General features: G+C 53.3%; 11 protein-coding genes across 11 annotated transcripts; 7 read left to right on the forward strand and 4 right to left on the reverse strand.

Moving 5' to 3' along the window:
* The first annotated feature begins 34 nt into the window (after positions 1–34).
* Positions 35–1,828, forward strand: BDW74DRAFT_62907 (retrograde cargo receptor ERV46). The gene is made up of 2 exons (XM_073733327.1): positions 35–152; positions 278–1,828. Exon 2 carries the CDS (start codon positions 358–360, stop codon positions 1,669–1,671), a length of 1,314 nt encoding a protein of 437 aa, XP_073581051.1. The 5' UTR covers positions 35–152; positions 278–357; the 3' UTR covers positions 1,672–1,828.
* Positions 1,829–3,401: 1,573 nt separating this feature from the next.
* BDW74DRAFT_180826 (uncharacterized protein) lies at positions 3,402–4,836 on the reverse strand (the record flags this gene model as incomplete). The annotated part of the gene is made up of 3 exons (XM_073729835.1): positions 3,402–4,036; positions 4,162–4,313; positions 4,748–4,836. 3 exons carry the CDS (start codon positions 4,834–4,836, stop codon positions 3,402–3,404), a joined length of 876 nt encoding a protein of 291 aa, XP_073581052.1.
* Positions 4,837–5,171: 335 nt separating this feature from the next.
* On the forward strand, positions 5,172–6,776 carry BDW74DRAFT_158370 (bZIP transcription factor). The gene is made up of 5 exons (XM_073725305.1): positions 5,172–5,246; positions 5,319–5,382; positions 5,442–5,870; positions 5,952–6,410; positions 6,508–6,776. The coding sequence occupies exons 1-5, from the start codon at positions 5,204–5,206 to the stop codon at positions 6,590–6,592; spliced, it is 1,080 nt and encodes a 359-aa protein (XP_073581053.1). The 5' UTR covers positions 5,172–5,203; the 3' UTR covers positions 6,593–6,776.
* A 2,065-nt stretch (positions 6,777–8,841) lies between these two features.
* Positions 8,842–9,785, reverse strand: BDW74DRAFT_180829 (uncharacterized protein; the record flags this gene model as incomplete). Its single annotated transcript, XM_073729836.1, has 3 exons — positions 8,842–8,942; positions 8,993–9,274; positions 9,350–9,785. 3 exons carry the CDS (start codon positions 9,783–9,785, stop codon positions 8,842–8,844), a joined length of 819 nt encoding a protein of 272 aa, XP_073581054.1.
* Positions 9,786–11,786: 2,001 nt separating this feature from the next.
* BDW74DRAFT_180830 (uncharacterized protein) lies at positions 11,787–13,290 on the forward strand (the record flags this gene model as incomplete). The annotated part of the gene is made up of 5 exons (XM_073729838.1): positions 11,787–11,939; positions 12,011–12,046; positions 12,098–12,177; positions 12,443–12,555; positions 12,704–13,290. The coding sequence occupies 5 exons, from the start codon at positions 11,787–11,789 to the stop codon at positions 13,288–13,290; spliced, it is 969 nt and encodes a 322-aa protein (XP_073581055.1).
* Positions 13,291–14,929: 1,639 nt separating this feature from the next.
* On the forward strand, positions 14,930–16,311 carry BDW74DRAFT_186874 (carbon-nitrogen hydrolase family protein; the record flags this gene model as incomplete). Its single annotated transcript, XM_073731336.1, has 5 exons — positions 14,930–15,077; positions 15,125–15,615; positions 15,687–15,899; positions 15,985–16,029; positions 16,116–16,311. 5 exons carry the CDS (start codon positions 14,930–14,932, stop codon positions 16,296–16,298), a joined length of 1,080 nt encoding a protein of 359 aa, XP_073581056.1. The 3' UTR covers positions 16,299–16,311.
* A 731-nt stretch (positions 16,312–17,042) lies between these two features.
* Positions 17,043–17,360, reverse strand: BDW74DRAFT_180832 (uncharacterized protein; the record flags this gene model as incomplete). The annotated part of the gene is made up of 1 exon (XM_073729839.1): positions 17,043–17,360. One exon carries the CDS (start codon positions 17,358–17,360, stop codon positions 17,043–17,045), a length of 318 nt encoding a protein of 105 aa, XP_073581057.1.
* An 88-nt stretch (positions 17,361–17,448) lies between these two features.
* BDW74DRAFT_180833 (alpha/beta hydrolase family protein) lies at positions 17,449–18,782 on the reverse strand (the record flags this gene model as incomplete). Its single annotated transcript, XM_073729840.1, has 3 exons — positions 17,449–18,212; positions 18,273–18,461; positions 18,515–18,782. 3 exons carry the CDS (start codon positions 18,780–18,782, stop codon positions 17,449–17,451), a joined length of 1,221 nt encoding a protein of 406 aa, XP_073581058.1.
* A 250-nt stretch (positions 18,783–19,032) lies between these two features.
* BDW74DRAFT_180834 (uncharacterized protein) lies at positions 19,033–19,456 on the forward strand (the record flags this gene model as incomplete). The annotated part of the gene is made up of 2 exons (XM_073729841.1): positions 19,033–19,353; positions 19,424–19,456. The coding sequence occupies 2 exons, from the start codon at positions 19,033–19,035 to the stop codon at positions 19,454–19,456; spliced, it is 354 nt and encodes a 117-aa protein (XP_073581059.1).
* A 289-nt stretch (positions 19,457–19,745) lies between these two features.
* BDW74DRAFT_186876 (uncharacterized protein) lies at positions 19,746–20,935 on the forward strand (the record flags this gene model as incomplete). The annotated part of the gene is made up of 2 exons (XM_073731337.1): positions 19,746–19,821; positions 19,890–20,935. 2 exons carry the CDS (start codon positions 19,746–19,748, stop codon positions 20,933–20,935), a joined length of 1,122 nt encoding a protein of 373 aa, XP_073581060.1.
* Positions 20,936–21,636: 701 nt separating this feature from the next.
* Positions 21,637–23,450, forward strand: BDW74DRAFT_180836 (uncharacterized protein; the record flags this gene model as incomplete). The annotated part of the gene is made up of 2 exons (XM_073729842.1): positions 21,637–21,741; positions 21,789–23,450. The coding sequence occupies 2 exons, from the start codon at positions 21,637–21,639 to the stop codon at positions 23,448–23,450; spliced, it is 1,767 nt and encodes a 588-aa protein (XP_073581061.1).
* Positions 23,451–23,484: the final 34 nt, after the last annotated feature.

The raw sequence follows: 23,484 nt of genomic DNA on the forward strand, positions 1-23,484 counted from the left end.
CGTGTCTTCTCTCGAGTCTCAGCGAACGACGTTGGCCAAACTCTCCAAATCATCCAGCACAAATCCTGGACACCTTCACGCAGTCAAGGACCAGGGAGATTTGCCGGATACTCGCAATTGGCCCATTGGCGTCTACGGCCTGCTCAGATCAGGTGGGTGCAGTCCCTCGGCTTACCCTCGGCTTACCCTCGAGGATCCTTTGTAGATCTTCGAATCGCTACTTCACTGCTTCTGGACTTTTGAAAGCAACTAGGCTAACATACCATCCCACTGCTAGACGCTCCTTACAGCCTAGCCGGTCTAGGATACTATTCCATCTGTACCCGTATGATCGTCGATCGATTGAAGCCATAAGCCATGCCGGCCAAATCACGGTTCACGAGGCTCGACGCCTTCGCCAAAACAGTCGACGAAGCTCGCATCCGCACGACGTCCGGAGGAATCATCACAATCGCCTCGCTGCTTATCATATTATGGCTTACGTGGGGAGAATGGGTGGACTACAGGCGGGTGGCAGTGATGCCGGAGCTGGTCGTCGACAAGTCCCGAGGAGAGAAGATGGAAATCCACCTGAATATCACATTCCCCCGCCTCCCCTGCGAACTCACGACGCTGGATGTTATGGATGTTTCGGGCGAGCAGCAGGTCGGTGTTGCACACGGTGTGAACAAAGTCCGCCTTGCGCCCGCTGCCGAAGGCGGTCGTGTCCTTGATGTCCAGGCTCTGCAACTTCACGCCGAAGAAGCCAAACACCTCGACCCCGACTACTGCGGTGAATGTGGCGGCGCCCCTGCACCCCCGAACGCCGTCAAGCCCGGATGCTGCAGCACCTGCGACGAGGTCCGCGAAGCCTACGCGCAGAAGCAATGGGGATTCGGCAAGGGCACCAACATCGAGCAATGCGAGCGTGAGCACTACGCTGAGCGAATCGACGCGCAGCGCCGCGAGGGATGCCGCCTGGAGGGTGTGATCCGCGTCAACAAGGTTGTCGGCAACTTCCACGTTGCGCCCGGCCGATCCTTCTCCGCGAACAACATGCACATCCACGACATCGCCAACTACGAGGAGCGCGGTCTCCCCGCCGACCAGCAGCACACCATGTCCCACATTATCCACAGCTTGCGCTTCGGTCCTCAGCTTCCTGACGAGCTCAGCGACCGCTGGCAATGGACCGACCACCACCACACCAACCCGCTCGACAGCACTTCCCAGGAAGCCCCCGAGCCAGCCTACAGCTTCATGTACTTCATCAAGGTCGTTTCCACGTCGTACCTTCCTCTCGGCTGGGACCCATTGTACTCCAGCTCCCTCCACGCCGCGGCAGACACAACGACACCCCTGGGCGCTCAAGGCCTGAGCGCAGGCTCCCAAGGCTCCATCGAAACGCACCAATACAGCGTAACCTCCCACAAGCGCTCGCTACGAGGCGGCGACGCCTCCGACGAAGCGCACAAAGAGCGCATCCACGCCGCCGGCGGTATTCCCGGCGTGTTCTTCAACTACGACATCTCGCCGATGAAGGTCATCAACCGCGAGGCACGGCCAAAGACGTTTACCGGCTTCTTGACAGGCGTTTGCGCGATTGTCGGTGGAACGCTGACGGTTGCGGCGGCTGTGGATCGCACGCTCTATGAGGGCGTTAACCGGGTACGCAAGTTGCATTCCAATTAAGCAGCTGCGGATATGGGTGCGGCGGCACGGCTCGAATCAGTGATCCACCTGTACTGAGCCTAGCCGGCACCCATAAGCAGTGATCAAGACGATATCCCGGGGCTGGATGTTTTAAGGTGGGATGCTAGAGAGTCGGTCTGTCGGTCAGCAATAAAGGCGTTTTGGTCATCGTCCTATTTCCATTTTTTCCTGTACATCTGCAGTCTAGGTCAATTTAGCATTTCTGTTACCGTTGTTCTCTCCAGTCCATTTTTTACATTATATGCGTCCGTCAGAACACAATCTCTGAGTCAAGTCGACCCATCAAGCCGTGATGTTGTCAGCCATCGGCGGTCAGGGGACCGTGTCCTCCATTTGTGTTAATCGCCGGCAGCAAGGACACACTTTTGCATCTTTCTACCTAGGTATTTGCGCTCACGAAGCTCACCTCCATCGAAGACAAGACATAAATGGAACTCTACTCCCCTCATGTCCGTACAGGAAATGGCCAAGGCGACCTGCGAACAACAAACGCAGAGTTCATCAATCTTCCAAACCTCGCGTTGCCCGCGCAAAATAGGATTAATGGACATCAAAGCTGTTTATGGCTTGGTTGCTGACCGATATACAGCATTCAGAGATGATGGAATCGTCGTGCAAAGTTCAGAGGTCTTGTTCGACAGACGCCGAATTTCTCGATGCACCTGCAGGTTCCCGTCTACCTATGCATGCCGATTCCCGTCCATCATTTTGCCCACCCCTAGTCGATTAGACACGCAGCCTTTCCCGCGGCACCCTCTTAACTGCAACCTGTTGAACCGGGCGAAGTTAACTCATTGACTTGAGCATCGGAGTGATCGGAAAACTTAAGGACCGGATGGGACGGGGTACTCTGAAAATCATTCTTGCGTCTTTGTCGAACACCTCTGCTTATAGCGAGCCAGTCGTCCTATATTCATTTGTCAACGTACCAGTTGTCTCATTTGGATGTCGAAGTCGCTAGGAGTTGTATCTCCTCGAACCATCACGGTGGAATATGTAGAAGTCTACCTCTGATTCGATGGAAACAAGCAGACGAAGCATTGACGATCGTGCTTCGACTCTTTGAACGCAACGGCTGTCCAATTCGCGTACTGACTTGACCAGTTGCTGACTTTGCGCAACGAAAACCCTTCTCTCAACTACAATCTACATGGCCCTTTGGAATAGCTCATGCCGCCTCACTTTCCGAGGACCTTCATTGCGTGAAAACCAATGCTTAGAGTAAGGGGTTCACTCTTAGGATTTACCTTGACTAAGCTGCCGTCGCCCGCTACGGTCAATGTATCACCCTGCAGTGCTGGCACTTGGAAAATCCGATCAAAGCATTCGCTTAGTTCTGATTGACTATGCCGAAAACCTCAAAGATCTTTCGACGCACTGAAAAATGTCATACAGTACGCGTCTTGCGAATTACCTAGTTCAGGTCCGGAAGCTTACCGTCGACTTTCCATTTTCTATCACGCTATATTGCGATTTAAGGGTACGCATCCTAGCTGAAAAACTACGTCAGAGAACCCCTGGAAGAGAATCTTGATGTCAGAATTGCACGAAACGATCACCACCCAAGGTTCTCGATTGCATCCCTCATCCGGACAACACCGCAATCTTAAAGAACATTTCTTTCCGCCACTGAGAAGTAGGCACAGTGCCTAAAACCAGAATCTCAATGTCCGATTAAAATATACAACACGGTACAACCGCCACTCAACTCAACCACCAAGCATCGTCCACATATTCTCCCTCCACTCATCCGGCGTCTTGTTCGCCGCCTCCAATTGGCCCCGCAAATCTCTGGACTCAGCTTGCAGGTTCTTCCTCCGTGCCCTAGACTTGTCCTTCCAATCCTGCAAAGCCGTTACTCGCTCCTTCAGCGAGCGGTTCTCTTCCTTCAGCTGCGCTGCCTCGGCTCGAGCTTGCCGTCTATCTGTCCTAAGTCTCTTGACCTCGGCTTCATCATTCTCGACGGAAGATGCTTTGGTGGACAATTCTCGTAAGCTGGATATTTCAGCTTCGAGTTCTGCGATCCGTTGCCGCATGAGCGGCGAACAGCCCGCTAACACGTCGAGCGCAGGGTCTAGGACTTGTGGTACCGTTTTGAGCTGGCTTTTGTCAAGTTTGGCAGAAACCCCTGATACCTGCTCGGATAGGGTTCTAGAGCTGGGCCTTGTTCTATTCGAACCCTGATTTGCAGATTGATCCGGTGAAGTAATTTGTGGTCCAGGCAGATTCTCGTACGAGAAATCTTCGTTTACTAACTGGCTGGTCCTAGCTAGATCCGAGGAAGCCGATGAATTCGAATCTGAGTCGCCACTGCATTCGGTCTCCTCTGAAGTGCTGGAGAGCTCTACCAGCATCCAAGCTGTCAGTCAGCACCTGGGATTCCGAGCACGCAACAACTTGGATACGCTTAACGAGCAACCGATATGAAATTTACATAGGGGACTCGAGGTTCGGCTTCAATATACGTACCAGTCTCCTCTTCTTCATCTGTGAAGATTTCAGCGGCACCGGCAGCGGAAATTCCAAGGTCGTTTTGCAGCCGGGGGCGCTTGACTCGATGGCCCTCGGCATCGGCGTCTTCTGTACCTCGTGAGTGACCTATCACAGCAAGCTGGCGCCGACTAAACGCAGGTTAACTCGCTATGGAAAGATTATTGACGGTTCCAGGTGATCGATGCTGAATTTTGTCCCACTGCTGCTCACGTGATGTGGGTGTGACCCTTGAGGAGGCATCGAGACGAGCCCAGACCCGGATTGGAAATTGAATGAGTTGTTCGTTGGATGCTAGCGGACTATGATGCCTTGGACTATCTTAGAGCTGGCATGGCGTACATTCATATCTTCTGTCAGTATTGTGGTGAGCATCTGTAAGTCATATCGCCGGCGTCAATCAGCCCAGCCCGGAAAAGCGAGCCCTAACTGATGTCCCTGGGGTTATTAAGACTAGGGCCGACAAACCAACGCCCATGCTCGAGATTGTATCTATCCCCTTCAGACGGGCTCCCCAAGGCCGGCTGGGATATCTCAAAATTCGAAACATCGAATGTTCTTCTACCTCGCGATATTTGCTTCATCATCAGCCGCTTCCTTCTGCGCAGCCCAATGCCGGCCTTGGTTTAGCAAGTCGGCGGCTGAGATGGACATAACTTCAAGAGCCTTATGATATCGTTCTATCTCGGCATGCTCTGTGACTGCTAACCGAGTCTCATACCAAGTGCATTGCCAAGTCACTCCCACAACATTTGGTCTGGTGCATCGACTGCCCTACCGTCATCTTGTATCCACCGCGAATCGCAGCAGCCTCTCACAAGTCCAGGTGGGTAGCACAGCTCGGTCTTTCGTTCTATTGGCTCGAGGCCCATGCAAGGCTAGAGCCTGTAAGGCTGATGCGTCCAGCCCCGGCCAATGCTTACCTCAGCTCGTATTACCTCCCCACGCTTCACCTGAGGTGCTATGACGACAAAACTTTTCTTGTGACACCTCTTCCGGAATATTGAGAAAGTAGTTTATAATGGACAGGTTCAAGGCCTTCACGCACAAGTGGTCGTCGAGGGGTATGAGTTCCGTTGCCCTGCATCGGTCTATCTTCTACACACCGGTAACCGGGGCTAACTGGTCAGTCGCAGACGATGGTAGTAGCTCAAGTGACCCAACCGTAAGACGCCGAGAGCAGATCCGGCGGGCGCAGCAGTATGCTATTTCCTGCCTTGGTCATCCAGTTTGAAGAGTTCGTGGCTGATAAAAAGCAGAACCTATCGCCAGCGAAAAGAAGGCTATATCAAGTCGCTTGAGAATGAAGTCCTGCACCTGCGCACCGCGCGCTCTAATCTAACCACGGAGACAAAGAAGCTCACTGCGGAGATCCAATGGCTGCGACAGGTCATGCACCAGAATGGGATTCTCATCCCGTCTACGCCGGTGTTCGACGTTTCCCAAGCTTCTCCTACCGGTAGCCGGGACGAGAACGTGCATTCGCCGCCAAAGTGGGAGCCAGAGCTTGGTCCGACAGCGACAGTCGGCATTGATCAAGATCTACACAACAATAAGCGAATCTTCGTTCTCGATGACGCCTTGACCGGAAACGGGAATGGCAGTCTGATTGGGAGTCCGGGGTCGGTTCAGCGCGGTTGGCAGGATGGCCAGTGTGATGTCGTGACGGGCATGAACTTTATCCTCAGGTTCTTCTCTTCTCTTTTACTTATTCCGGCTGATTATTATCCGCACCGCTGAGAATCAACAGTACCCTAACACCACTGTAGCCTCGAAGCCCCCTGCCTAGAGCACGTCCGCTCCGCCCTATACCCCGGCGCTGGCGCCAGCACGGCCAACACCAAAAGCACAAGCACGAGCACGAACTCAAGCTCAAGCGCATGCACAAACGCAATCGAAGGCGGCCACGGCCACGCCCTAACCCTAACCGCCTCAGTCTACCGCCTCTACGAGAATAGCGATTCCTCATCACGATCATCGCCGCCTCGCATTGGCAATGACAATAACAATGACAACGACACCAACGAAAACGAAAACGACCTCCTCAACGTCTCCAAAAAGACACTCAACAGGCTCCTCGAGCTATCCGCGCACCTTACAACCGCCGACGAGCTAACTGCAACTCAAGCATGGGCGTATCTGTGCCAGAGCCCGGCGTTTGTAGGAGCCGACAAAGCCGCGATCATGGACCTTGCGCAGGGGTTGGTTAAGAATGTTAGGTGCTATGGGTATGTTTTGTCTTTGTCTCTGTCTTTTTGTTATCGCTTTTACTTGGCTTGGGGTTCTATAGGGGTTGGACTATGGCTAACATGGAGCGTTAACTAGATATGGGGCTGTTGTGCCGAGAGATGTTGTCGTTAGGGCTGTTTCGCAGTTTAGTTCTGCGAGGGGTGGGGAGTATAAGGTATAAGGATTATCTTGAAGGAGACATGTGTCAAAATCAATAGTGTTAAAACAAGAATCCGGACACTTTAAGCGTGCTTCTTGGGCGAAGCCCAGTATCCTCTGAGACCCACGGCAGGGTTTTGCTTATCAAGCTACTTATCTTTATACCTATCTAAGTATCTGCGCCTCAGGTGCCGAAATTCCTGTATTTCTCCCTATCCCTGGAATATCAGCACTATGGTTCAGGTACTTAGATACCCTTGAAGCTACTAGTACTTTGCCAAGTGAAAACTAAAACTACGTTACCAACCCCCCTGGATAAATTCCATTTCTTCTCCGAGCTTCGTTCCCGTCGGAGTTGGAGTCGAGTCGAGTCGAGTCTTGAGCACCTCAGGTTGCCCATGGCCGTAGGCAGGGAGCCTTAAAGCACGGCGCGGGCGATGACATCGGAAGTTATCGGATAACCTACCTAGGTAGGTAGAGTAGGCTATCATAGAACCAGGACCCAACCCTGCATCTGAGGGAGCGGTGCGAATGGATGGTGAATTAATGGCATATTACCTACGTTAGGTGCTATAGTGCCTTGTCTCATGCCAACCCATCGCAGTTCTAAAAGCAGATTCGAATTTGGGAAGGGGAAATGCGCGCTCCTGGATCCTGAGCTAGACGGGAATGCGCTTATCATCCTTCATACTCTTGGGTTGGGGATAGGTCTCGGGGAAGCGTACTTGCAACACAACCTAAGCAGAGGGTACCATGGATAACGAATAGTGGAAATACGACGGGAGTGGTAGATAACATAGGCATGTTGGATGAAAAACGATTAACAACTAACTGGACCAATCAAACAAACAAGCATTGCAAGGTGTACTGTTAAGGGTGCTCTTGCTCTCACTGATAGAGGCATAACATGAAAACTAACGCAATAGGCAATGAGAGCCAGGCACCTGCAAGTAATCGAGGTAAGAGATAGAAAACACAAGAAAATAAAAACATTGCAAAGAAAAGACAAGACAGCGAACCCTCCCCTCAATACTCCGAATCTGAATCCGAATCCGAATAGTACGCATCGTCATCAACCTCAGCCGGCTCATCCCACGCCAAAGACTAGACCCTCTGGAAAGACGCCAACTCCTGCCTATCTATGGCCGCAAGTTCTCCCTCGTCATTGTCTATCGCAAACGGCGTTAGCTCAGCAATCGCACCAAATGAGAACAAGAAGACGTCAACGAAACATACCTCTACCACGACCAGACGCCAAAAACCATGCTGGCAGCGTGAATGCTCAACAGCAAGGTCAGCAAACGGACCTGTCCAAACATCCTCTCTATACTCGTGCTCATCCCAGTGCTGGAAAAGCGGGGACTCGCCGGCCCTGCAGACGCTGGAACCGTAGTACTGCGAAAGACTCTGCCAGATTTCGCCGGTTTTGCGGAACGGGATGTGGCGGAGCCACTCGCGCTCCTCGGCGAAGTGTTCGTTGGGGAAGAAGTGCACGATCACCAGCGCGTATAAGAGTGTTGGCTAGTGCTTTGGGTCGCCGTTGTCTGCTAGGCGCAGGAATATGTCGATGATGTAGCGAAGAGACAGGCCGTAATCGGAATCATCGTGGCAGCCGAGTGGCACCTGCTTCTTGGGGAGAGGGTGCGTGGATTTGCCCGTCTCGATGATCTCGTTGGTCTACTCGAGGTTCTCAACATTGGGTACTCATGTTGTTGCACCGTAATCAAAGGACGAACTTCATTCTCATTGTACCCAAGATCGGAACCCGGTTGCATGATTGTCACAGGCAAGCGATTGCGTCTGTTCTCGCTGGGATAATAACGAATAGCGGTTCCGCCTAAACTGCAACTCAGCGAGCAGTACAGACACAAGGCATTGAACACGGTAACCTAGTGCAAAACCAGGGCCAAGAGCGTCCGGTCATCAGACAAGTCGGTAATGGGGTGCTTGACCAAGTCCGAGGCCTCGAGGATTCCAAGCTGAAGTTCTGCGGCAGCAGCAAAGATAGCTCGTGTGTGGCCATCTTGCTGGTCTCGGGGTGGGTGAGGGTGAAGGTGGTGATGGTGATGGTGATGGTTGTGTTGTGTTGCAGGCGCCTCTTAACCCAGGCAGGGCACGTGACATTTCCGGTCCAGGAGCGCTCTCACTTCCTCCACTGAGTTGATGCATAGGACAAGTCGGAGACTTGAGCAGTTTCCGTTTAGAAGACTAGTTCCAAGGCTTCCACTCGATGAACAGTCCTTCCGCAGGAAGCTGGAACGAGCTAGTTTTCTAGTCAGTAAACCCCCTGGCGAAATACTCGACCTTTTCCAGAAAACCATCTAAACCTGTATGATTTGGATAGTAATCCCATTCTTTGAGCTCCAAGTTATCTAGCCGCAACATTAGAGTCGAAATTAACCTCCGCAATGGTATAACTTACTGCTATCTTGAACCCACATCTCACGGATCTTGCGGGCGGCTTCCAAAGCCACCGGCCAATGACCGATCTGTTTCGCATACGTCTGTTCATCCCAGCGATGACTCATGAGGATACCACCTTCTGTACCGACATAGTAGTAACGGGCAAGATTACTAAGCAGTGGGTTCAGCGAGTCGGCTACCTTCGCTAGTGGCAACAACAGCTCGTAGTTGGAGTCCAGGAAGTCGCGGGTGCAATGAAGGATTAGAAGAACACGCAAGACAGTCGGCCAGTGCTGCGGATCTTTTGAGTCCAGTATTCTAAAGGAAAGTCAAGCCAGGTGGGCCAGCATGTGCTGGAGACTGTCATGATTGGAACAGTCTAGCTTCTCCTTGATTCGAGGACTGCAAATGGGGAACGGCTCTGGCCGCTTTTCCTGTTTTCGTACTCTCAACGCAGGCATGACAGTGTCGTACTCTAGTGCAGCCTCATAGATTATTGTAAGAGGGCCATCCATAGGCAACTTGATCGTTGGTTGAAGAGGGACACTGCAGGTAATCTCAAAGAACTCACTGGCGAGGATGAGGCATTGAAGGGTCAGGGCAACCACAGTAGTCTGGTCAGACAAGTCGGTGACAGTGGATTGATCCAGAGCTTGCAGGATATCTCTTTGAAGCTTGGCCGCACTGGCGAGGAGCATCGCGGTGGGACGCTCCCAGCATCTGACCCAGCGATGATCCATCTCGTCGAACTGCAAAAGGAATTGCTCTAGTACCGCGGGAAACGCAAGGCTTGGGAAGGTACCTTGAATCATTGTAAGGTCGAGCGTACTGCTGGTGAGCCGTTCTCATGCGACGAGGCTGTAGTCAAGGTCAATAAGCGTGTAGGATGATTTGCTGCTTCGAAGCCACCAGCTAGATGGTGGCTGTCTGACAAGAACTCACATCACTTAGCAACCAGAATAAAATAAAGCGGTATAGGTTTGACCTGAAAAAGCATCTTCAAGACGACAATCAGGCTTCCAAGGCACGTTCGCTGCTGATCTCAGGATGTTGATTCTGCTGTGCTTCTGCCCAGCGAAGAGTTGGTGCATTCGATGACAGGAGGCTGCGAGACGGCAGGCGTCGCCGATAGTGGGCATTTGATGGAAGACATGGAGGAGGATTTTATTTGGCATGTCAAGGAGATGCCCGGGCATTGTTTCTGCAATTACTGAGAGGTTGATTATGTTTGAGATGAAAAAGAAGGAGCCCGCTAGAGACGCGCGCCCCTCTGTGAGTCACGTGCTTTGCCTACACCAATTACTGGCAGCAGACCTGAGTCCATTGTCACTCACTTGAATGCTGTCAACATGATGAAGGCAAGAACTCCCTGTATCCCAAAATGAGATTAATTTGCCTGCTGTCCGTCGAAAGAGGCAAGCAGGAAGCTTGCTCTGCCCGGACAGGTTCTTCGCGGATTGCACCCTCCACCATTGGCGCTGATACAGATACAGACCAAAGGCGGAGATCGGGAACACTGCTTATGCTAAGAGCCCAAGGACTTTGGACTCCTGAGATTGTCTGCTCTCATGATGCTATCCACTTCCGCTGGCATTGGGCTGCCAACGGCCATTCGAATCACCTCTTGTCAAGGAATGAGAGATGCCACCAAGCTGGATCGAAAAAGCTACATCACGTCTTCCGAACGACCGCCATCTTGCAAAGAACCATTCTCCATACGCTAGCAATACAACTGAAATTGAGCTGACAGCACCCTATTCCCAAGACTATGTCCAGCCATACCATCCCGGTCGGAATCGATATTGCACGGAATACACTTCCGACCCCTTAGACAGCATTGCAGAGAACCACTGCTAACTCTTCTGCTAGACCTCTGCAAGGTGGGTAGTACAACTGCGCAGATGACCACCCGCTCCGCGCATTCGTGTTCGTGATTCTGCAGGGGTTGCTGCAGGTGAGATTTTAGCAAATACACCTCCAAGTTTTCCATTCATGGCGTTCTTCTAGTGATCCCTCGAACTCTTACCGATTTGGGGATTTTATTCTTGGGGTATTGGCCAAGGATTGTGTGTAATGGAAGTTGTGATGCGACCCGCCCAGCGGTCTGGGATAGCCGCTGCCTGAGAAAATCGTCTTGGGATCTCGAAGCTGGAAGCAGCAAACATCCATGGGGGCGTTCGTGGCTAGCTGACTGCTGCGACTGCATATCCCGCCCATGCATATCTGCAGGTGAAGGCACATCCGGCGTCGTGATGCATGCGGCGCCTGATAGGAGGCCAAGCTGAGGTAGGGTTTGCTTGCAGTCGTTTGGTAGTGGGCTTGGATCCGGAGTATACATTCTTTTCCAGAGCCCAAAGTAGGCCATTTACTCTAGGCCACAAAGGTACGCAGTTCCCTCCCATTTGCTTAACACCAGACTGACCGTGGTCTTAAGGAAGCTTTGACATATTATAGTATCTTAAAGAGAGATTCTCCTGGCCGATGGTCCTTTATTCAGGTAACTCACTATTGCTAAGGCTGGCCGAGCATCGGACTCGATGATTTCAATCCGGACTGGGTAGTGTTGAAGGCGAGCATGGCTGGCTGAATGCACATCTACGTCTATGCAAGACACCCCAGTAACGGCACACTGATGGTTCCGCGGAGATAGTCGATGGAGTTTCCCCTCTAGAGAAATGGATAGCATTGCGATGGTCAATATGAATGACGGGGACATAAATAGGCCTTCATCTCTCCCCCAATCCGAGTATTAATTCTGCTCAGCACCGAAGATCAATCACTGCAGGACAAGCTTAAAACATTGTCTCTTCACTATGAAGCAACTCATTGTCTTTCTCCTGCTCCTTACCTCATGCACCGCTCAACTCCTCCCAACCCTACCCTTCCCCTGGCTGTTCTGCGCATCAACCACTACCTTCTCACTCGGAGGAACTTACACCGTCACCTCGACTAGCACTGTGACTTCGGTATGCAAGTCAACGTTCTGTTATCTCTTTTCGTTTCTTAAGAGCTCTTCCACTAATCTTGCTGGTCTCAGGGTTCAAGCACGACGACCGTAACCGCTCCCACAAGCGTAAGCCCACTTCATTCCGTACCTACTCTTTGCCCTACTGACTCCTCATAGATCTCTATAACCCAAAGCCGAACTACAGTCTACACCCCGACGGCCGTAACCTGTCTCAGCACCGCAACAACGTTCACAGCGTATCCATCCCTGGGCCTTGGAGGCAGAAGTAATGCTGGAACGCTTGCTGCCCGGGACGCAAAGCCCCAGATCACTGTTCCAACTCTTCTGCCTACCTTATGTCCAAGAGTGACAATCATACGGCCGACGGTGTCGAATGGACCTTGCACGAGGGTTGAGGGGGGACTTTGTTCTTACGTATGCACCCGTCCTCTTACTGACTTGAAGCATGTCATGGCGTGTATCTCGTTACTTAATGGCCTTGCTAACGGACCTATGTTCCAGGACCCGCACGGTCACAACTACGGCAACCGGCATCTCGACTGTAACAACAACTCCTATCTCAACGCGAACGGTGACCGAGACATGGGTGCAGCCCACACCGACTAGTTACAACGGTACGTCTAACAAGCCGGCCCTTTGCTAGACCCTAAAGATTCCTTTAGTGTCTTTTTCTCTTCACCCCCCTTTCCTTGTCCAACTATGCTCATCTAACACCTCCCCTCCACACCTTCCCTTCCTATACCGAGATACTAACGAAACCAGGCCTAAACTACTACCAATACCTAAACGACTACAACTACAACACCGACACCACCGGCCTGGGAGGTGGGGGATACAGCACATCCGACTGGAACGGCAACCTATCCTTCTACACCTCCGGCCTAACGCGCAACATAAACTTCGAGTCCCCCAACTGGCCGACCGGCGCCCCGCTCTGCCAACTCCCCGGCCAAGCCTCCGCAACCGATTGCTCCCAATGGACCGTCGTATTCCAGGGCTTCATTTTTGCCAGAGTTGCCGGGTCTTATATTGTGCACTCACCGATCGCCTCAGAGACCGCGAACTGGCAAGATAACGCGGGCCACTGGTGGGGTGGCTCTAAAGCATACGCAAGCTACGCCGATAGCAACGTCGATGGTGCTGCGGTGCCGATTGCTATTCAGGGCGTGGATAACTATGTCACGTACACCCTGACAGCCGGCGAATTTCTGCCCTTCACGTTCATCTATAGTAATGGGCAGGGACCCGCGGCGAATCGGGTTGATGTAAGTGCTCCGGATGGGAGGAGGTATCCGCAGGACTTGGATATTTTTGTGCCGCCTTGTGTGGATAGTGCGTTTGTGCCTTGAGGTGATTGAGATTGGCCTCCGACGGGGTGATATGTGTAGGAGAAGCTGAATGCTGTCAAGGCAAAGCACTTTGACGAAGATGTTACAGAATACGGGGGATAGACATAATGGAGATCCATACAGGCTCGACCGACTGGGGAGGGGGGAAAACAGCTTGTATGGGTACCAAATGGTCAACAGGCAGCCCACGAATACAATAAATTCCACGATTTATATACTTCTAGCCATAGACATTAGATAACTATCCGATTGCGCACCGGACCGGGCTCTATTGAGTGAGCAGGCGGATTTCCTGAGGTGGGCTTGAGACCAGGGTCGAAGTCTAAGATGGACAAAGGCAGTCGACGTGGACAACTTGAAAGCTTGTTTTTGGATGAGCATTGGAAGAGAGAATATCCTGCCTTTCTCAATTTTGCGTAGCTGTGCGTTATCAATGAACTCGAATCCACAGTTATATATTATATATTCTGGATAACCAGACTCCAGATGAGCGCGGAATACAAAAGCTAGAGCAACTATTGGATCGGAGTCCAAGGTACAAACTTGGCAACATCAACAACAAAACATAGCGATAGCATTGTTGAATCATTACGCCTCATTCTGAGGCATTGAGGATGGATAATGTATACCTACCCGGGTACCTACCTGACAGGTATTATTCCACGGCGGAAGGCGCGATCCGGATAGCCATGGTCGCTCGTCTCACTGGCCCAGTTCTCAAGACCTTGTCTTTGTTTGCGATATCGACGTCTCATGTTGGCTAGTTGATTGGCATTATAGAAGTTCTTTGTGTTAGCATTTGAGATGTATCTCATACACCGAGCCTCGCCCGATACATCCCTCCTTGGCCAAAAGTCGGATCCCAAAAGTTGACACTGCATAAGGCGGCGAAACGTACGATTGGAGTTTACGGTGATAGAGTTTCTACCAAGTCCGTGGAGACTCGGGCCTGGTCTACCAGCGTTGCGGTCACTGTTTCCCAACAGACACTCCCGTCCTCCGGGATTTGAAGATAAGAAATCAATCCGGGGTTTGGTGCCTCTGATCAGATCATGCACGGCATTCCCGAAGCCGTGTAACGCCACTGCAGACGCTGATAGCAGCTTTCCGGCCGATATGGCTCCTATTGCAATTCGTATGACTCTGAAACTCATGCCGTGTACCCCCTTCCGCCGTCTGCCGTCCTGTACTCCGGCAAAGCAGATCCCGGCTGACGTGCTCACCATCCAACGGTTACACACTTGGTGCAGCGGAACGGGCCGGAAGTCTACGGTGACGCCCCGCAGGTAAGCCTTGCTAAGGCTGCTGGCAGCTGCGGCTGTCACTGCAGAATCGGGGTCTGGTGCTGACCCACTCCGTATCAGATCAAAGCCCTGCGTCTCCAATTCCAAATCCCGGGGTAGCACCACGCCATACTCAGAGGCCGAGTCGAATACAGAGGCCGAGCCGGTTGGATGACTGGCCTACTATGAAGAACAAGATGAAGGTAAGGTAGGGAGATGAAGTATATAAATGCACGATGGTCTCCGGCTTTTCATCCATCATCACTCCGACCATCAGTTCGATTCTCATTTCGCTTCTAAGCTTCGAATCTCTTTATTCTTCCCAGAATATCAACCCTCTTCCACTTCCACCCAAAATGCCTCCCGTCCTCAAGAAGTACAAGGCCGCCGCCGTCAACGCCGAGCCCGGCTGGTTCAACCTCGAGGAGTCCGTCCGCCGCACCATCCACTGGATCAACGAGGCCGGCGAGAATGGCTGCAAGTTCATCGCCTTCCCCGAGCTCTGTACGCTTCCTTCCCACTATCCCCTCAGCACCTTACTAACAGCTCAGGGATCCCCGGCTACCCCTACTGGATGTGGAAAGTGAACTACCAAGAATCCCTCCCGTTGCTCAAAAAATACCGCGAGAACTCCCTCCCCAACGACAGTGACGAAATGCGGCGCATCCGCGAAGCCGCCCGCGCCAACAAGATCTTCGTCTCCCTCGGCTACTCCGAAGTCGACCTGGCCAGTCTATACACCACGCAGATCCTGATCTCCCCGACCGGCGAGATTCTCAACCACCGCCGCAAGATCCGCGCCACGCACGTCGAGCGCCTCGTCTTCGGCGACGGCACCGGCGACACCACGCAGTCCGTCGTGCAGACGGAGATCGGCCGCCTGGGACACCTCAACTGCTGGGAGAACATGAACCCGTTCATGAAGAGCTATGCGGCCTCCCTGGGCGAACAGGTGCACGTTGCCGCGTGGCCGCTGTACCCGGGCAAGGAGACGCTCAAGTACCCGGACCCGTACACGAATGTCGCCGAGGCGAACTGCGACGTAAGCACCTACCAGCTCTCCCCTTTCTTTCCTTCACCTTGATTCATAAATGGTTGTTGATAACGCGGTAGCTCGTAACCCCCGCCTACGCCATTGAAACAGGCACATACACGCTCGCCCCCTGGCAAACCATCACCGAGGAGGGCATCAAGCTAAACACGCCCCCCGGCAAGCCCCTCGAGGACCCAAACATCTACAACGGCCACGGTCGCATCTTCGCGCCCGACGGACAGAACCTCGTTCCGCATCCCGCGAAGGATTTCCAGGGTTTGCTTTATGTTGATGTACGCACACACTCCCTCCAGCTTTCCAACTCTATTTACGGATAGAGGTGGTTGGTGGAATGAGCTAACGAGTTGGAACGGACAGATCGACCTCGATGAAATCCATCTCACCAAGAGCCTCGCTGACTTTGTACGTCCCCCCTCCCTCAAACCCTCTCACCCTTCTCCCCCCCTCCTCATTCCCTCAAAAGCAAGCTATACTAACACAAGCACCAGGGCGGCCACTACATGCGCCCCGACCTAATCCGCCTTCTCGTCGACACAAACCGCAAGGACCTCGTCGTCTCCGAGGACCGCGTCAACGGTGGGATCAAGTACACCAGCACCATGGACCGCGTGGGTCTGTCGAAGCCGCTTGATGCGCCGGCGCCGACCGCAGAGCAGAAGCAGGAGGAGTAAGCAGGCGGAGTAGGAGTAACCTTTGACTGAAAAGGGATTGGAAGGGGGATAGGAGAGATAGTGTATTTAGGACTGGTTAGTTCGTTTCGTTTAGATAATCGCAGCTCTTTACAGTTTATTCTGCTTCTTTTTCTTCGGGGTTTTGCTTCATGCTCGGAGTGCTATGGTGCTATGGTGCTATGGTACTTTTCTGAGAGTTAGGTCTAGGTCTAGGTGCCATACCTACTCTCTGGCTCTGGACTCGGATACCGTCTCCCGGATGTAAGAATTTGGCTTGGATTCTCCCCATATCATATCTCTATAGCCTGGGGCTCTCTACATGAAGAAAGGATGCCATACCATACAACGCTCTCTCCGACAAGCGTATTTACCATAGCGAGCTCTCGAGCAACGCACCTCTACCCCATTTAATGTCCCTTGACTCTCACAAATAATAGCGACCCAACTACATCGAATATTTCCACTCCTCCCCCCTCATCGCCGAACCCAACAGCCACTTCGGCAGCGTCCCATGCACGGTGGAATTAATGTTGAGGCCCTGCACAACCCTCTCGATCCCGCACTGGTTCGGAACCCGTCTAACTTCTTCTTTCCCACCATACATTAGTGCCCTGATCACCCCGTCTGATACGCTGGGGGTGTTTGGCCACTGTGTCCGTAAGGCCGGAACTGCAGCTTGCACGTGCATGGCGCTCTCTTTCTCCTATCGACTCTGTCCTCCCTTTTGAATATCACTCTTATTCGTCAAGCCGCTTTCGTCGGCAGCGCCGCTAACCCGCTCTTTAACCCACTCCATCCACAACGCTCGACTGCCTGGATCACGGGGAAATGGCCGACCCCTTGATACACAACGAGCTGCACACTCTGCCCGCGGTTCTTGCGAATGTTACACGTCCTCTCCACAGCATCACGCAGCATGCCGATCGGAATGACATCCTCTTCGCCGACGATGACGAGCAGCGGTCCTGCGATCCTCTTCCCGCTGACCGCGACAGCCTTCGCCCCCTTCTTGACGTGGTGGTTCTTCGTCCAATTCTTTCTGACTTTGGGCTCACTGGTCATACGAGGTCTCGCTCATACCAGCGTAGTTATATTCTGGATAAACAGCCGTGATGCCTGCTATAAGTCTGTGCTGGAGATTCAGGCCGCCCTAGACCCAGGGTGGTAACTGGTCTGTAGAAGAGTGCGTGCCCAGATCTACAGCCCTCTGCGCGCGCCGCACCCACTCAACCACATCCGTCGGCGGCGAAATCGCAATCGAGCCTCGATACCCAGCGATAATATGCGTCACCATCCGCTCCGTAAACGCCCAGGCAACATGTCCGCCCTGTGAGTGGCCCGTCGTGACGAAGGGTCCGTCTGCCTCGAAATGATCCGGAAAGGCCGTTCTCGCCGCTTTAATCGCATACGCGACATCGTTTGCACCAGCTGGACCAGCGAGCCACGCATGGCTTTGTTCTCCGTGCGGGAGTGTATTCACGCCTAGACCCGCGTAGTCTGTTGCAACGACGGCAAACTCCTCCAGTGCGAGACTGTAGACGGTCATAAAGTTATTCTGCAGGGCGCGATAGTTGCTCGGCGCGCAGGGGGCAAAGAGGCCCGTGGAGCCGTGGGCCCATGCGACGATTGGAAATTTCGGTCCTCCACTAGACTCTGCGTAATCTGAATCACTACTGGTGCAGTTGAACGGCATATACGGCCACAGCACGAACGCCGAGACCGGCACAACGGTCCCGTTTAGACTCTGCGACGCATACATGAGCCTCGACATGCTCAGGCCGCTTGGGATGGTGTAATCCGATAAATCGCTATGCGGAACTAACCTCAGTACCGTCCCCGGTCGAGTATCTGAGTTGAGTGTATCTGGTATCCCGTAGAACGCATCCCCGTCCAGCGGCTCATGCGCCTGTCCCTCTCCCTCATAACCCAGCCCCGCATATACCTCCCGCTAACAAGTGCGGTTACATGTCATACTCTTCCCCAACGCCCGCCGTATATCTCGTGGAAGACGTGGATCGTCTGCGGTATCGTGCAGGCGCGCTAGGACCAGCAGCAGAAAAACAGGCAGGTGCCCGCCGCCGATGTGGTATGCGAGGGCGCCGACCGCGCCGCCGGTTATGAGCAGGGCGAGGTCGTTTTCGAGGGTCATGCCGGACGATAGTGCTGTACTCCGTAGTCTAGGTCATAATGGGATGGGTGGATTGAGTAATACTGACGGGTAGTGACGGTTGGCGTTGACTTGGCGGGCGCATACTTCCGCGGAAGGAGCGATCGTGCCCAGAGTCTAGGCCGGCCGGCTAGACCCGCGCTATCGCTGAATAGTCTCCACAGCGTGTTCGGGGCGCTGCTGCCGAATACGCATACGCTTACGCTTACGCTTACGCACACGGTTACGCTCTTCCACGGGGCTTGGCACGGGATGCTTGCAGACTGACGGATACGGGATACGATCACGAACGGAGTCATGCCGAGAATCAGTGCCATAGTCATCTCAGCCCTACCAAATACACGCGCATACGATGTATAGCCTCGAGAAAGTATGGATGCAATTTGGAATTGGGGTCTGCGACTGCGCCTTAACTGCGCCGCTATTGACGGGGTATATATATGGTTTCCTCAGTAGCAGGATAAGGACACCCCTGCAGTATCAATCAATCATCCTAACAACGAATCCTTCTCTACTTCATCTACCAATAACCAATAACCTTTTAATCTCCTGTCGAGTTAAGCTAGAATGGCATCCCTCCTCCTCATCGGCGCGATCTTCATCGCCATCAAGTGCGTCGACGAGCACGAGAAGAAGAAGAAGACCCAACATCAACTCCACGATATCGGCTCTCTCCCCACCGAAACTACCGAAACCACCACAGACACCGACAGCGAGACCTCCAGCGTCGAAAACCACCCATCGCCCAAGAAGAATATCCTGAGTCGCTCATACTGGCACGAGCGGCGGCGGTCTCGGGAAGAGGCTCAACAACAGGCGGAGAGGCTAAGCTTAAGCCTGAGGGTGGACGCACCCCCGCCCTATGAGCGGACGGGAACGCTGCCGATAGTATGTAAATGTTAAGCTTTGCTAGTGGCTTTTGCGTCTGATGAGTGAGGCTGATGAGTGGTTGGCGTAGTATCGCGAGCTGGAGAAGGTGGATTACCAGTGATGCACTGTAGGGATATCAATGTTAGGGCTGGATTTGGTGATTGCGGGGTGTATTAGTATGGAAAGGCGTTTTTGCTTATTTCTAGTTGATAGAGGAGCTTCCTTGTGTTTGTTTTCATCAATGTTGCGATACCTAGTCATTGTTGTGATGATCGTTTTGATCGTTCTGGTGGCTCTCGTCAGCCACATTCTTGCGTGACATCAGCCACCAACCGCTATATAACTCCATCCCCATTCCCAATAATCCTCTGTACCTTCTTCCCATCATACCTTAGTCTAAAGAAAACAAGATGGTCTCCCTCTCAACCGTCCACGCCCACAACGCCACCCTCAAATCCCTAGGCCCGGGCCTTGTCGCTGTATTCGGTACTACCCTACCACCTACCACCCACAGTTAACCTAGGTACCCAGCTAATAGCTTATGACCATGATAGTAGGCGGAACATCCGGCATATCCCTTTCCACAGCCCTAAGCTTTGCGCGGCACACCACCGCGCCCAGGATCTACCTAATCGGGCGCAGCCAACCCGCCGCAACATCCGCAATAGAAACAATAAAAACGCTAAACCCCGAAGCGCGCGCTACATTCCTGCAATCCGATATCTCACTCCTCCGAAACGTCGACAATGTCTGCGAAGAAATCAAGAAACAAGAGGAAAAATTGAACATCCTCTTCATGACGCCCGGGTACATGACGCTCAAGGGGCGCGATGAGACACTCGAAGGGCTAGATAGAAAGTTCGTGCTGCATTATTATGCGCGGATGAGGTTTGTTCAGAATCTCTTGCCGCTTCTTACGGCTGCGGCTGCGGCTGCGGCTGCTTCCTCCTCCCCGTCCGCCCCTGATTCTGGCTCTACAAATAGAGGGCAAGGTGCGAAGCTCTCCCGCGTAATCTCCGTCCTGGACCCCCTCGTCTCAATCCGGGGCTCAATTCTCGGTCTCGGCAAGCCGATGCTCGACTACGATGACCTAAGCCTCAAGCGGTCCTTCAGCCTAACGAAATGCGGGCACCACGCATCGCTGATGAATAACTTCTTCCTGGAGGGCATGGCGCAAATCAACCCCGGGACGTCGTTTCTGCACGCGTATCCGAGTGGAGTTGATACAGGGATTCTGAGGGATGTTCCGGGTGGACGGGTGAGTAGGGCGGTACTTAGGGCTGTGTTGAAGCCGTTTATGCTGGGGGTTGAGGAGAGTGGGGAGAGGCATTTGTTTGCGGCGACGAGTGCGAGGTTCTCCGCTCGAAATAAGAACGGGGATGGGGATGGGGATGGGAATGAGAATGGAGAGGGAGAGGTGGCGATTGGGAGTGATGGCAGCCAGGGGAGTGGGTGTTACTGGGTTAGTTGGGATGGGGAAGTGTTTCCCGAACATGCGAAGATCAGCGCGAAGAGGGGGGAGGCCGCGGTTGAGAGGATTGTTGAGCATACAGAAGAGGTGTTTCAGCAGATTTGTGAGGAGGGGTTGACGTATCCTTGATTGTTCATGTATATTAGTGACAGTCTGGTTGGAATCTGAGTGAGATAGAGCTAGGGTTCAATACCTTACCTCGGTATCAGTATAATCTGCACCCACCCTTGTATTCAGTTGCAGGACGGGGAATCTACGCCGTCAACCATTCTGAAGAGTCACCGTCGTATGAATTAACTTACTTAGGAAGACTGCAGGACAATTTCAGTAGGCTGTAACATTGGCTACTGCAACTCGGGCTGCGGAGCCCAGAGACCCGAGCACGATGAATCATATCTAGACTTCTGGTTAGCAACGTTGCACTGAAGGACCCAGTAACGTGGCTGTCCGGGCCCGGCTCGCAGCAAGGGTCCGCATCCTCAGCCTCACGAACCTTCAACCCTTATCAATCATTGACATCACGAGTACTGCCCTGTCCGGGGTGTCTACTGTCCAGACCTCATGTGGAGAAAGTCGGTGAACCATGTCTGGACAACACAATTTGGAATAGATCGGCGCGGGGGCTGTGCCTAGCCCTAACTCATCAGTGCTGATCGCTGATTGGACCAGCAGAGACACAATTTGAAATCAAGTCTTGGCATTCCAGGTCTTGGCTGCAGAGTCGGGCGCGGCTGAGCACAGGGCTGAGGTGCCCACTTATCTTTAAATCCTCTGCCTCTCCTCGCTGGCGATAGCTTCGTTTGTATCAGATTCTTCAAGCAATATAAAGAATGAACGTGATGATGACCCCAGAAGCACAAGCCAAGTTCCGCCCGCGCCGTCGCCATCGCAAGTCGAGGAATGGCTGTGCGGAGTGTAAGCGGAGGAGGATTAAGGTGCGCACCTACTCCCACAGTGATAGGGCTTGTACTGACGACCGCAGTGCGACGAAACCAAACCATCCTGCTCGCGATGCATCCTCACAATGCAGAAATGCATCTACGCCTCGACTTCCCCGCCAACACACCTCCCAGCTGCCCCAGAACACACCAGAAGCCAAAGCCAGCTATCAATCTCCCTGCCAACCCCGAGCCCCCGCAGCGGCCTCTCCCCATCACCCCTCCTCTTTGAAATCTCTCTCCCAGTCTCGCACCTCTCCCTCTCCCCTCCACCCCAACTCAGCCCTCCCCCAACGATCCCCATCGACACCACCGACACAGCCCTCTACCACCACTACCTCCAACACACAAGTCACAACTTAACCTGCAACGTCACCGACCACCGCGCCCTCCAAATCTGCCTCCCCACTCTAGCCCTAAAAAGCAGAACAGTCTACCACTCGCTGCTCGCTCTCTCCGCCGCCTGCATGGCCTGCGACATGATATACGCGGACCCCCCGCCGGACGTCGGCACCGTGACCACCATCCTAATGACGGGGTACCGCCACTATAATCTCGCCAGCGAGAGACTGCGCCAACTCGTCTCGCGACCGAGCGCTGCAACGGCTGAACCATTACTCGGTGCACCGCCGCTCCTTGTTCCGTTTGTTACGTCCGCGCAGCAGATCAATCACTGGATTTCGAATCGGACGGGGAGCCAGCTGCAGCAGCAGCCGTTCCAGAACCCAGCGCAAGGGCCAGGGCCAGTGCAGAAGAGGCTGAATTCAACCCCGCGAGATGTAATTGTTATTTCGAGGGGGATCAGCGCGACGATTCGGGCTTTGGCTGCTGCCACCAGTCCAGTTACAACTCCAACTCCTTCACACCATCAATTTGAAATCACAACGCCAGAAGCCCTCGACTCAATGGACGACTACACCTCCATCCCAACTTCACCAACACTCTCTCTCCCGCCATCGCACACACACCCAATGTACCACCTCATTAAAACGACCAGCGCACCCGCCTTCGCGAAACTGCAATCCCGGGTTGATTCCGCCCTCTACACCCACCCTCACCCCCATACTCAAACCACCAGTCCAAGTGCAGGTGCATTATCAGCCTGCGCCGAAGCCTTCACGATCCTCACCCACCTCCGGAACGGGGTCTTTCCAACCGATCCCCTGTCTCCACCCGCCTTACCAGACTCAATGACCCTCATGCCAACCCTCCCTCAAGTGCCCACATGGCTCGCAAAATTCACAGCCCGCCCCTCAACCCCCTCCTCAACAGGGCACATGACGCGCCCACTCCTAAGCTTTCTGGTCCATGCACCAAGCGCATACCTCGATTTCGTGCTCCCGCTGTTAGACCGGCGTCTTGAGGGGCCGTCACACCCCCAAAACAAACACTCACCGTCACCATCAGGAGGGGAGCTCGAGTTAGACGTCGAACAAACCCTCGCCCTAGACATCTACGCGCACTGGTCTGTGCTCATGATCCTCGTCGGGGCAGAGAGCTGGTGGATTGGGAAACTGCCGCATATCACGCTTTCGGGGATGGTGGTGGCGTTTGGGGATGGGTTTGTGAGCCGGTTTTTTACTTCGGATTCGTTATCGGTGTCTGGGAATAGGAATGGAATCGCGGATGCAGAGGGCGAGGGTGACGGAGAGTGGTGGCCCGGGAGTATGTTGCGGATTGAGAGGGAGATCGGGCGGTATCGATGACGATGGCGGGATGGATCAAAAGTGTTGTAGAGAT

Source organism: Aspergillus multicolor (genome assembly GCF_047715735.1).
Source record: "Aspergillus multicolor strain CBS 133.54 unplaced genomic scaffold BDW74scaffold_24, whole genome shotgun sequence".
In the NCBI taxonomy this organism is placed as follows: Eukaryota; Fungi; Ascomycota; class Eurotiomycetes; order Eurotiales; family Aspergillaceae; genus Aspergillus; species Aspergillus multicolor.